We start from the raw sequence: 13,377 nt of genomic DNA on the forward strand, positions 1-13,377 counted from the left end.
GAGTGGAAAGAAAGCATTGCAGGCCCAACAGACCTCTTTTAGTTCCAGCAGATTGATATGCAGGACACTTGCCCATATGAGCTCCCTAACCTAAAATGGAGTCATCTGTGAAGCTAATCACCTTGGGTGTAGCTGTGAGGAAAGGAATTCCCATCCAAACTTTCTCTGGCTTTATCCTTGGGTAAGAGAGGCCAGAACCTTGGTAAGAATAGTTACTTTGGCACCGATGTTGTCTTTTTCTGGTGAGTAGATAGATTGAAGCCAGGTTTGTAGGCAATGGAGATGGAGCCTAGCAAATGGAGTAATGTGGATGAATGAGGCCATGTGGCCAAACATGGCAAGGCAAGTCTTGACTGTAGTCCAAGGTCTGAGGAGGACTTCTTTTATTAGATCACCCAGGACACAGAATGTCTTGGTGAGGAGATAGGCTCACTCTAGAGCCATCCTGAAGGCATGTCAGAGGGCCAAAAAGCTTAAAATCTAAGGGATTTTTCTGAATGACTCATTCTGGAGGCACAAGATTCAAAAGTGGTATAAATGGTATTTTTGTGGAAAAACTGTTATTTTCAAGCAGTTTAAGAGAGTAATGCAAACAGTGGAAAGTATTTTTTAAACTCTAGACATGTAAGTGGCTGAGTCATTTTAGTTTTCCCCAGTCTTGAGGAAACAAGTGTGTGAATACAAACTAATTAGATGGGTCATTATATGCTCAACATCAAAGAATCAAACACCTATGAAAGGAAAAATGATTTTAAATTCATTTTAAAATGTATTTACTCACTGTGACAGAAGAGTCCATTTTTGCTCATTATATCAATAAAAGCACCAAGGATTCTGCAGAGATTCATTACAATTCCCATCTGCTGCATGGGAAATGGCTGCATTTTCTTGTGTTTATCTAAAAAATGTAGTCCTTTTTTTATACTTTTTTCAAATAAACTTTCAAGACACTCCGAGCCACTTTGTGTAATTATTCTGGAAGCTTTTAACAGCCAGGTCTTTACATAAGGTTCCCATCCCAGATTACTTGGGTCCTGTTAATTAAATCAAATGAGTTGTATAGTCTTTACAATAGATCTTGAGAAATGTGTTTGTGCTATACAGACTCTAAAGCTGGAGGCTTATTATTTTTGCACTGGCTTCAAAATGAGCAAGGTGGGACACAAACAGGGAATCAGACCCCTAACTACTAATAATCATTGCATTCCCATTACTCCCCCCACCCCAGAGCAAGTGGTCAGAAAGGACAGGGAACATGCAGAGACTTGGCTCCAATCACACTACTCACTGGCTACTGTAGCTAAACTGACATTGAGGGTGCAGAGACTTGCTGCCCATACACAGCAGCAGCAAAATTACTCCCCCACTACATAGCAAAAAGGAAGCAGGGGAGGAATTTGTGATTCACAGCTGTATCCCTGAGCATAGTGCCGCCTGGTGCTACTTCTGGGGTGATGCAATTTATGCACTGCCCTTTACTCATGGCTGTGCCTAAAGTCACAATCTAGCTCTGTGAGTGCAAAATTTATGACTGAAAATTGTGACCTCAAAAATTGAGGCTGTTACTTAAAATAATACTCTACAAATATATAGCCTTCAGTGCATGTGTATTGTTCCCTCTAAAATCACTGACAGGATAATACAAAACTGGTGGTTTAACAATGTACTAAACATTAATTCGCTCAGTTTGTTATGTTGCCATTTTTGCAGATGAAGTCAAATAAATCAATAAGGCAAAAAAATTCTTATTAGAAAATAATCTATATTTTTTCTTACAGACTTACCACAAAAACCATTGCACATCGACTGACAGTAGCAGGACTGGCCTGAGAGAGACTGTCCGTTTCAAATATCATTCTGATTCCTGATGGTAAGTAGATTCTTTCACTATTCGCAAGACACAGAGTTCTGGTATCATCTAGCACAGTATTTAAGTTTTCTATCCAAACTGTGTCTACTGGTCCATCCAAGATTATCCACTGCCAATCAGTAATAGTTTTACCTACAAATAAGCATTCCTTTTATAGTCGCACTATCACACATGTAAAAAGAAGCTCTTCTGTTGCATTTTCTGCCTGACGAGAGTCTTCTGAAGTCATAAAAGCTTGTCTTACAACATGTGGTAGAAATGCAATACAGTTAATAGAATGGAACGTGTTACTCCAATAATTATCTGAGAGTGCTTGAGAAATAAACTCAGCTTTGCCTCATACCATCTCTGTCTGTCAGTAAAAGAAGATTATTGGATCCAAAACTTGCAAACATTTAACGTGTTTAATTAATGATTAAGTACAGAAAGATAGATTTTAAGTGATTACAAGTAATGAGGCATAAAAGTCAGAATTGATTACAAAGAAATAAAAGGTATAACACAACTAACACCTAACTCAACAAACTAAGTGAATTCAAAGCAAAAGTTTCTCTCACCATATGCTCCATCAATCTTACTATCTGGAGTCCTTTCAGCCAGGATCCCTCCCCCCAGTTCAGTGTTAATTTCATTGTCCTTAAGGTATTGTTGATGCTGTGAGTAGAAATGAGGGGAGAGATGATTTGAGTCCTCTCTTCCTCATTTTTATCCTTTCCCTCTTCTTTGAGAATCATCTCCAGCTGGGGATCAGGAGACAGAAAGTCTCGAGAGATGGGAACTGCCAGCTGTAAATTTCTCACTCAGACGCTTTTTCCTGCCAAAGAATGGCCACTTAACCGGGTGATGGTCCATTTGATTTTCTTGACACCTGGTTGAGGTGTCAGTTTGCTTTTTGTCTCTGAGGAACTGGTTTGTGCCTGCTTTTCTAAACTTGGAACATATCTCAGCCATGTTATACAATAGAATTTTATAACTTTACATACAATGTTGTCACACATATTTTACCAGGACAATAATGATCAGTACATTAGGAGTTTTCACATGACACCACAAGGCATACTTTGTACAAAATCCATAATAGTTTTGTAAAAAGGGTAAACATAAGGATACAGATTATAACAACTGCTAATTGGGACAACACACAATCAAATCCCTTGTACTCAATTAGCATGAGACTAGGACCTAAAGCAGCACTAGCCTCCTCAAAGAAAGAGGAATAATCATTTTGGAAAGCTTAATTGTATAGGCATGTCTTTAGAAGGTTTTACAAGTAGAGGAATAGTGCTCAGCAAACAACTGGCAGAATGATCCAACCCTAAGGAGTGGCATAAATACTAAATGCCCAAACTGCACCCATAGTTCTGAAAATTGTCATGAATATTTATGCCATATTAGATTATTCCAGAGATATATTTTAAATATTTATACCATTCCTGTTTGTCAGTCAGCTCTCTAGTAAACTCAAGAACTAATATGGGCTCTTTGAAAGAACTTTCATTGAATGCGAGATTTAAATATTTATGTGAAAGAAAAGCTATACACATACAGGGCTTTAACTTTGGAGGAATTGGGGAAACCATTTTTTCTTTTTAAGCATAACTTATTTTATAATTCTTTCATGTACATATGTGGGCCCTGAGGATTCTGTTTTCCTTCTGCTCTCATTCTATTCTTTCTTTCCTGAGAGAGAAAAAATGAGAAATTACTTACTTCATCATTTTCTTTCTGTTAGCAGCTTCTCACCTCATTCATCACTAATGGGTTAATGCCTCCCACCTATGGAATTTGGAGGCAGCCCAATGGAAGCTCCTGGACTAAGCTCCACCTTACAGCTCAGAACGCTAGAAGAGTTCTTCCACAGCTGTGTATTATAGGCCCAGCAACTGATTATTAGCAGTAAGATAACAACTTGGTATAATGTATTATCCAACCTTAAGACAATTATATGTCTAAGTCTCCCTTTGGAGAAAAACTTCAATTTGTACTCCGTTCATTTACCAGGCTACCAACGTGGGTTGAATGAGGAGAGAAGCTGCTAATATAATCAAAATTATCAAGTTAGAAATTTTTCATTCTGTTGCACCACTCCTCTCCTCATTCATCACTAATGGGAAATAGCAAACAGTGAATCACAGAAGTGGCAGAGTTGGAGGGATAAGCAGACTTTTAATTATTAGGATGCCTCTTGCAGAGGAATGACAACTTAAGCCTTATCTTCACTGCTTAAAAAGATGTATATTTTATCTTTGGGTAACTAACATATGAGGTATCTCACAGTAAAAACCACAGTGATGGCAAGCCACTTTAGTTTTAACTCAAGGGGAATACTGCTGACCTTGGCTAGTTGTGGTAAAATTAAAGTGCCTTCTCTTCATTGAGTTTTACCTTGGGATAGCTCATGCATGTTAAGTTACCCTGAAGTAAAAAATACACCTATTTAGCAGTGAAGACATGGCTTTACTTTGCAAATCTTCCTCGGATGAGACATACACATTTTCCCCCAATGCTCCTGCTGGAACCATGGAACTGGCCAGGGTCGAAGACATGATACTAGACTCTACAGACCATTACTCCAATCACACATGGCCATGTTTATGGGGCGTTTTATTTACATGTTCTGATGCACCATTAAACAGCTGTCTAAGTGAACTCAGATATACACTTTGAGATTTTGGAAATTTGTCTTCCAAGTATGCTTCTGTAAGGCTTGCATCCATAGTGAGTATGCAAGGGTCTAGAGTGAAAAGTGAGTTGGCCTTCACTATGTTGTTCATACTTATCTGCCCACAAAGGGACGTTCCAATGTAATCTGAGAATGATACCTACTTTTTCATTGTATCTGGTGCATGATTCCATGTCTTCAGAAGGAATTTCCACAGGCAAGCCAAGCCATTGGAGATAACTGGCTAAAGATGATCACTGCCAGGAAATGACAGATGCAATAAAGTTTTGGACCTTTGCAATTCATTACCAAGATGGTAAAATTATGACCAGAGCCCTGTTTTGACCCCTGGATGAGCAATTATTTGCACTGAGTTCAAAAGCTCTTCTTGATTTTGAACAACTGATGGGTATGAATCCTTTCCAGCAACTGTCTAGTCATGAATGAGTCTTTCTCTGGACAGAGCACTGATTGGCATGTTCTCTAATTGCATAACTTGCAACTTCTGCTTTGCTGTTACTATTACCAGTCATTTCTTAAGACTCGGTGTGGAGGACGGTTCAGAAAAGTGTTGTACAGGAACTGTGAGATGTCATACACAAACTCTTTTTGTCTTTGTCATGCGAGGATTTTGTTGGTTTGGAGAAAAATGTATTTAGGTTACCATGGAAGCGTCTGCTCAAGATTCTTCCCTCTACTAGGGTAACAATTCTTTCTTGGATACATGGTGTTGGTAGTGACCAATGGATTATTATGCTGGCTTTGATAGTGAGGGATCAGGTCTCTCTCTGCATATCAGCTACTCATTTCTTAATGTATACTGTGACAAAGTTCCTCCTCCATCTTGGTGGGCCCTGCACTTATTGGCGGATTTTCTTGCCTCAGAGATTCACCATGTGGGTTGGGGAACAGCCCAGAGACCTTCCCCTCTGGAAGAACCCACAGTCCAGGTCAATTGGGAGGTTTGGGGGGAACCCGGGCCCGCCCTCTACTCCAGGTTCCAGCCCAGGGCCCTGTGGACTGCAGCTGTCTATAGTGCCTCCTGTAACAGCTGCATGACAGCTACAACTCCCTGGGCTACTTCCCCCTGGCCTCCTCCAAACACCTTCCTTAGTCTCACCACAGGATCTTCCTCCTGGTGTCTGATAATGCTTGTGCTACTCAGTCCTCCAGCAGCACACCCTCTCACTCTCAGCTCCTCGCACCTCTTGCTCCCAGCACTCTTGCACCACAAACTGAAGTGAGCTCCTTTTTTAAAGCCCAGGTGCCCTGATTAGCCTGCCTTAATTGATTCTAGCAGTTTCTTCTTAATTGGCTCTAGGTGTCCTAATTAGCCTGCCTGCCTTAACTGGTTCTAGCAGGTTCCTGATTACTCTAGTGCAGCTCCTGCTCTGGTCACTCAGGGAACAGAAAACTACTCATCCAGTGACCAGTTTATTTGCCCTCTACCAGACTCCTGTACCCCACTGGTCTGGGTCTGTCACAATACTCAAAAAGCTCCTGATCTGTAAGTTTGGATGCACTAGCTATATGTTTAGAATGATCAATTATTATTCCTGGGTGTAACATGGCTTCCTAATAGCCCCAAGTTAGAAGTAATTGCTCTTATCACAAATTATATCAAGGGTTTGACCAGGACAGAACCCAAGATGTCACACTCTAAGCAAGGATCATATCCCTAGATGATGAATCGCTTGCTACCAAGGAGGCTTTTCTTACCAAGTATGAGAAATCTTTGGTCTAAATGGATATAGCTGACACTTTGAAATTGCTGTGCAGTGTGTTCTCACTCTTATACTCTGTGGGTCTTTTGAAAGGAAGCTACCTTCTGTAGGTCTGATTGCATTTCACCGGTGGAGCTACTGTTACACCAAACTTAAGCTCCCAAAAATGAAGGTTAGCTCTCTGTAAGTAGGAGTTTTTTCTTTGAGATGGCCTCTGCATATTCACACTGATGGGATGTGCTGACCTGGTGCAGCTCGGACAGTGGAAATCTGCTAGCAGTGCCCATTGGAGCCCTTGATGTTCCCCACAGCGTTCATGAATGTTTTGAGGGTGAGGCTATAAAAGGAGCAGGGCACTCTGGTCATCTCAATTCCTTCCACTATTTCCCATAAATCCCCAAATCATTAGAACTCCTGAGAAGAAGGGAAGGTGGGTGGGGAGTGTGAATATGCAGAACCCATCTCAAAGAACTCTGGTTACAGGTAAATAACCTTAATTTCTTCTTTGAGTGGCCTCTGCATATTCCTACTCTTGGGATATTTTAGCAAAATGTAATCCAAAATGTAACCCTGTAATCCAGATGGTGGGATCTGGAATCCTAATCAAATAACAAATGAAGTACTGCTTGACCAAATGTGACATCTGACCTTTATACTAATTCTAGAGAATACTATTTTGTAAAGGAGTGAATCATATTGCTGCCCTACATAGTTCTGCAAATAAGACATGTCTCTTGAAGACTATCGATGCAGCCTTAGTTCTGGTAGTGTGTACCCTAATTCCCTGAGGGAAGAGGACAGAAGTAAAGTTATATGCCTCCTTAATGAACAACCTGACACACCAAGACAAAACCTAAGGAGTCACACTGTGGACCTTTTGAGTCCCAGTACAAGCTACAAAAGGCTGTCAGAGCATTTAAACTCTTTGGTCCTGTCAATGTAATAAGACAGCATCCTCTCTACATCCAATATATGTAATTTTGCCTCAGTGGCGTTGGCTATGTAGCCTAGGGAAGAATACTAGTAAATTGATATACAGATTTACGTCAAATTCTATAACTACTTTGAGTAGAAACTTTGGATGTGGACATAATACCACATTATCTTTGTGAAAAATCATAAATGGAGGGTCTGTTTTTCATAAAACTTGCAACTCACTGACTCTTCTCTTCGGGGGCATGGGTAGGAGGGAGAGAGACAGAACCTCTGATCTTGGCAGCACTTCTTGAGAGGCTTACCAGAAAAGAGAAGCAAAGGGGGTTTGAATGGGGGGACAGTTTCAAACTGGATAGCATATTTGCTTTTGATTATCTCTAAAATCCATATGTCTAATGTTATCAGGTGCCCAAAGTCAAAGAAATGAAACAGTCTCCAAAATGGAAAACAGAATGAGTTAAGGAAACTGGTTTGCAACTCTTGAGCATTCCATCAAATTTGAGGATGAGGTTTGGGACCTGCTGATGCTGAAACTGACGATCGTTTTCCCTCAGAAAAAGGATTATAAGACTTCCTTCTTTATTGGTGTTGAGGCTCTCGAGAATGGTTTTGATAATGTTGATAAGTATATCTTTGCGACAAAAAGACTGAACTGCAGGAATGAACTGACTTTGAAATCTGAAAAAGGAAACCCCCATTATTCTTGTCGGAAACCAGAAAACTACCAAAGATCTAGCTGTAGGGCTAACTTTCGTCATCCAGGACTTCATCTGTCTTGGAGCTGAAAAAACCTTCCCATTTGAATGGAAAATCTTCCAATTTTGAACCCAGACAATCTCAATCAGATATACCGCCTACTTACGTTTTATGACATTTTGTCCTTCATTCAGGTGTTACCCATCTCCCTCTGATTTTCCAGAAGGCCATTAATGAAGAAAGCTAGACACAGATTGAGTTTACGATGGTGCAAACACTAGTTGTGAAAGACAGCTCAACAAAGGTAATGTAACTCAGGCCTAGAAGAAGAATCCAAAATGTCAAACACAAATGGAAACTTCCTCCATCAGAATCAATAGTATCCTTGTTGTCTTGTTCAGCAAATCCTGGAACACAATGACATCCTCTGAAGGTAGCAGAACCAAGGTGATCCTAACATTGTCATCAGTGGAGGTTTAGCCCTCTGAGTCCAGCTCCAGTTCTTGCCCAGTTTCTACCATCATCAGTTCCTCCTCTTCAGATAGTGTGTTCTGAGAAATAAACGGCAACTTATTCTTGACAGTGAGATCCATCCTCGGATCTGAGCACCTGGGATCTGGAGCTCAAAACTCTTTCATACTGCAGATATCCTCCTAGGATACCTTGAGGGTTAGTGAATTGGCTAGGAGAAGACCAGTAAGGTGATCTCATTCACTAAGGAATCGGTCAGTCTTACCAACAAAGAGTAGTATCCCATGGATAAAATCCCTGGTGATACTGATCTTCCTCATACCAGGTTCTAAAAGCCAGTCTCACTTTGTGATGTGGTTCCTGGTCGAAGTCAGAGGGCAGATCCAATCTCAGATCTGACAATGATGGCACCACAAATAAGAATGCAGTAGGAGCCATGTTAGAGAAGGCTGACAGAGGCTTGCTTGGTGAACTCTGTGAGATCTTAGGTTGAGGAAGGATTGTAGAAATCCTGATGTCATGCTCCTGTAATCTTATTTAAATTGACAGCTCTCTCTGTGCTGACCCAAAACCAGTGATGCTTGTAGATCAGCTTATCTATGCAAAGAACTCAAAATCAAGGTCGGGAAGGCACTCAGATCTGACTGGTGTACCTTGGCCACAAACCTAACAACATGGAGGGATGGACTGGATCTGACATTTGTCTCTGTAGATGAGGATCCTTCTTCCTCTCCAGTACCTCAGTCCTAATCTTGACCTTTGGACCGAGGAACTTGATCTGCGATGATGTCCACTGGGTCCAGAAAGTGCTTCCTAGCCCTCAATACCATTTTTGTCCTATCTTGAGGGTCCTTGTGGGTTGCCTTCATAGCTACCAGATCACCTGATGCTGAAGTTTGAACTGACTTCTCTTATCTTTGATCCACAGCAATGCCAGAGAAAGAGGAGAGTCCCTGTGACCTATTGGATCCGTTGGGAGCTTCAGATCTGGATGGTGTGGCTGCTAATGCTTCTTGCAGCAATACACTCTGCAGTCTGTTCTGCCTGTCCTTCTGGAGCATGAGATGTGAACATGTAAGAAGAACCTTGAGGGTGAATGTCCTTCCCCGAGGCAAGCCAAAAATCTTGTATGCACATCCAATGACGGGAAGACCAAAGGACAAGGAGCACATCACTGGAAATGCAGCTTCTTCACCTTCAGATCCATCATGATGAAACAGAGGATGATGTCCACTCATCATTTATACCATAAAAACTTAACTAACCATCTAAAAATACCTCTAGACTATATAAATGTACTAAAACTATCTAAAAACAACTAAAGGGGGAGGGATAGCTCAGAGGTTTGAGCATTAGCCTGCTAAACCCAGGGTTGTGAGCTCAATCCTTGAGGGGGCCATTTAGAGATCTGGGGCAAAAAACAAACAACCTATCAGGGACAGTACTTGGTCCTGCTAGTGAAGGCAGGGGACTGGACTTGATGACCTTTCAAAGTCCCTTCCAGTTCTATGAGATATACCTATCTCCATATATTATTATTATTATTATTATTAAGAACTAAAAGAGGTAAAAAGATCTGGCCAAAGCAATGAGTTCCTGAATCCATCAGCTGAACATAGTGGGAAGGAACTGACAAGGCTGGAGCACCACACCTCTTTCAGAGCCCTTGTCCTCAGAATGTTTGCAAACACTGAGAGAACGGGTTGGATGGGAGAGGTGAGTGAGCACTGCAATAGACACTGCTAGCAAAGTTCCACAATCTGAGCTACATCCAGTTGGCAGATTCCATAAATAGGAATATGCTGAGGCCACTTGACAAAGAACTTATTAATTTTTTTTACATCATAATTTAGGTTTAATGTTTTGTTTTAATTAGAAGTCCTAATTTGCATCTTATGATGTCCTCAAAGGAGGCATCTATTGGAAACTGTATATCTAATAATGCTTGAAAAAAATAAGATATTTTATTAATATAAATAAATCCCTAGCAAGCCCTGGAAAAGTCTTGCAGGTTTTTTTGGTTAGTTTTTGGGTATGTGTGTGTGGTTTTTGACCAGAGTGTTTAGAGGGGCAGGGTAACATACTATTCATTCTGACCTCAGGAGCTGATAACCGAGGAGGGGTACTGGTACAAATACTTTGATTATGGAATTGGCTGGCTAGATGTCCTGAGGAAACCGAAAGGTTGCCTGCCTGCTCCTCCAGGCTGTTTTGCACCCAAATAAGTACTGCAGGAACAATCTAGTATCACCTGGGGCTTTACTCAATAAATCAGGACTAATTTTGAACATGGGAAGAGATTTCTTACTTCCTCCTCTGTAATCCCACAATGGTGCAGTTTTGTGGGGAGTGGAGTCTTTCATGTGCCTCTGTTTCGGTCACAGACTGCCTGAAAGTGTTTCTTATGCTTAAATGTGGAGCCAGCCTGTGGAGTGGAGGAGGGGTGAGACCACTGCCTGCTACACTGCAGCCTGAGGGAGGGTTTCACAAGCGTGACAGGTTTCTCTGCATGTCCAGACATGCTGCAGAGTTGGGGAAGGACAGCAAGCTTGATAGAAAACACTGTGAGACCCACTGTGTAGGCAAAAAGTTCCAGCAAACAATCCCTCGAGGGGGAGGCACAAAGGAGAAGGGTTTAACTACTGGTTATTAATTGCACTTGTTCATTAACAATACTCATTGCTGTCCTCCAAAAGCGATGCTTCCTTTTGCCTTTCGGGACTATAGTCTCTGGGGTTTGCAAAACTTACCCTTGAGCATCATAAGAAGCGCCCAATGCATAGTTGGAGGAATGGGTGCTCTGTACAAACTTTGCTTCTTTCCCGGGGGAGCTGAGGACTCACTTCAGTATCTGGGAGAAAGGGGGACTCTGCATTCTTTCACTGTTTTTTTTCCCCCTCCCAGGCCTGGGTCTGTTGCAAGACTTATCCCCTGAGCTGGCCAGATAGCATCCTCCTTGTCCTTAGACTGTTCCTGAAATACTCAGAAGCTGCTGACCAGGCTTTTCTGCCTTGGAGTTCTGGCTCTTTGGAATAGGGACGGAAACCAACATGCTGACTCTGAGCCCTGTGCTCTGCCAGAGTGAGGGTCAGTTGGCTGTGAACAGTCAGGGTATAATCTACCCTCTGTAAAGAGTGTAAATGCTCCTCACATAGGAAACATCGCTTAAATTTAGCTCTGTGTTTGGGGGGCAATGCCACCATGCCTGAATTGGTATAGAGGAGTCCGAAAGAGGAGGGGCTGCAACAGATGATCTGCATGGCTGAAACCATGCTGTCAAATAGCTAATTCAGGAACAGGAGAAAGATTATAAATCATTACAGCAAAAAAAAAAAAAAAAAAAAAGTTAAAACAAAATGATCACAAACTGAACTGCCAACATGCTTCACTGCTGGAGGCAGAAAGAGAAGTTACTCACCAGTAACTGGAGTTCTTTGAGATGTGTCCCCCTATGGATGCTTCACTTAAGTTGCGTCTGCACCCAGTGCCTTTGATCAGAAATTTTTGGTAGCATTGTCCATTTGGCCTATGCATGTGTCCCCCATATCCATATACTAACAAAATCATCCAAAGCACAGGACATGGTGGTGATGGGGGACTTCAACTACTCAGACATCTGTTGGGAAAACAACACAGCAGGGCACAGATTATCCAACAAGTTCTTGGAAAGTATTGGAGACAATTTTTTATTTCAGAAGGTGGAGAAAGCTACGAGGGGAGAGACTGTTCTAGATTTGATTTTGACAAACAGGGAAGAACTGGTTGAGAATTTGAAAGTGGAAGGCAGCTTGGGTGAAAGTGATCATGAAATGATAGAGTTCATGATTCTAAGGAATGGTAGGAGGGAGAACAGCAAAATAAAAACAATGGATTTCAAGAAGGCAGACTTTAGCAAACTCAGGGAGTTGGTAGGTAAAATCCAATGGGAAGCAAGTCTAAGGGGAAAAACAATTGAAGACAGTTGGCAGTTTTTCAAAGAGAAAAAAAGGCACAAGAGCAAACTATCCCACTGCGTAGGAAAGATAGGAAGTATGGCAAGAGACCACCCTGGCTTAACCAGGAGATTGTCAATGATCTAAAAATAAAAAAAGAGTCCTACAAAAAGTGGAAACTAGGTCAAATTACAAAGAATGAATATAAACAAATACCACAAGTATGTAGGGACAAAATTAGAAAGGCCAAGGCACAAAACGAGATCAAACTAGCTAGAGACATAAAGGGTAACAAGAAAACATTCTACAAATACATTAGAAGCAAAATGAAGACCAAGGACAAGGTAGGACCATTATTCAATGAAGGGGAAAAAACAATTACAGAAAATGTGGAAATGGCAGAGGTGCTTAATGATTTCTTTGTTTCAGTTTTCACCAAGAAGAGTTGAACATCTAACATAGTGAATACCGGTGAAAATGAGGTAGGATCAGAAAAAGCTAAAATAGGGAAAGAACAAGTTAAAAATTACTCAAATTAGATGTCTTCAAGTCACCAGGGCCTGATGAAATGCATCCTAGAATACTCAAGGAGCTGACTGAGGAGATATGAGCCATTAGCAATTATTTTTGAAAATTAATGGAAGATGGGAGAGATTCCAGATGACTAGAAAAGGGCAAATATAGTGCCAATCTATAAAAAGGGAAATAAGGACAACCCAGGGAATTACGGACCAGTCAGCTTAACTTCTCTAACCAGAAAGATAATGGAGCAAATAATTAAACAATCAATTTGCAAACATCTACAGTCTAGAAGATAATAAGGTGATAAGTAACAATCAGTATGGATTTGTTAAGAATAAATCGTGTCAAACCAACCTGATAGGCTTCTCTGACAGGGTAACAAGCCTTATGGATAGGGGGGAAGCAGTAGACATGGCATATATTGACTTTAGTAAAGCTTTTGATACTGTCTCGCATGACATTCTCATAAACAAACTAGAGAAATGCAACCTAGATGGAGATACTGTAAGGTGGATACAAAACTGGTTGGAAAACCGTTCCCAGAGAGTAGTTATCAGTGGTTCA

General features: G+C 41.1%; 1 protein-coding gene across 1 annotated transcript in view; it reads right to left on the minus strand.

Annotated features, from left to right (window-relative positions):
- DNAH14 (dynein axonemal heavy chain 14) overlaps positions 1-13,377 on the minus strand; it is a 530,612-nt gene that overhangs the window by 225,323 nt on the left and 291,912 nt on the right. Inside the window, 2 exon segments of the mRNA XM_065589985.1 lie at positions 782-1,034; positions 1,785-2,002. Coding sequence (XP_065446057.1) covers positions 782-1,034; positions 1,785-2,002 — 471 coding nt within the window.

The sequence above is a fragment of the Chrysemys picta genome, chromosome 3 (assembly GCF_011386835.1).
Source record: "Chrysemys picta bellii isolate R12L10 chromosome 3, ASM1138683v2, whole genome shotgun sequence".
Taxonomy (NCBI): domain Eukaryota; kingdom Metazoa; phylum Chordata; order Testudines; family Emydidae; genus Chrysemys; species Chrysemys picta.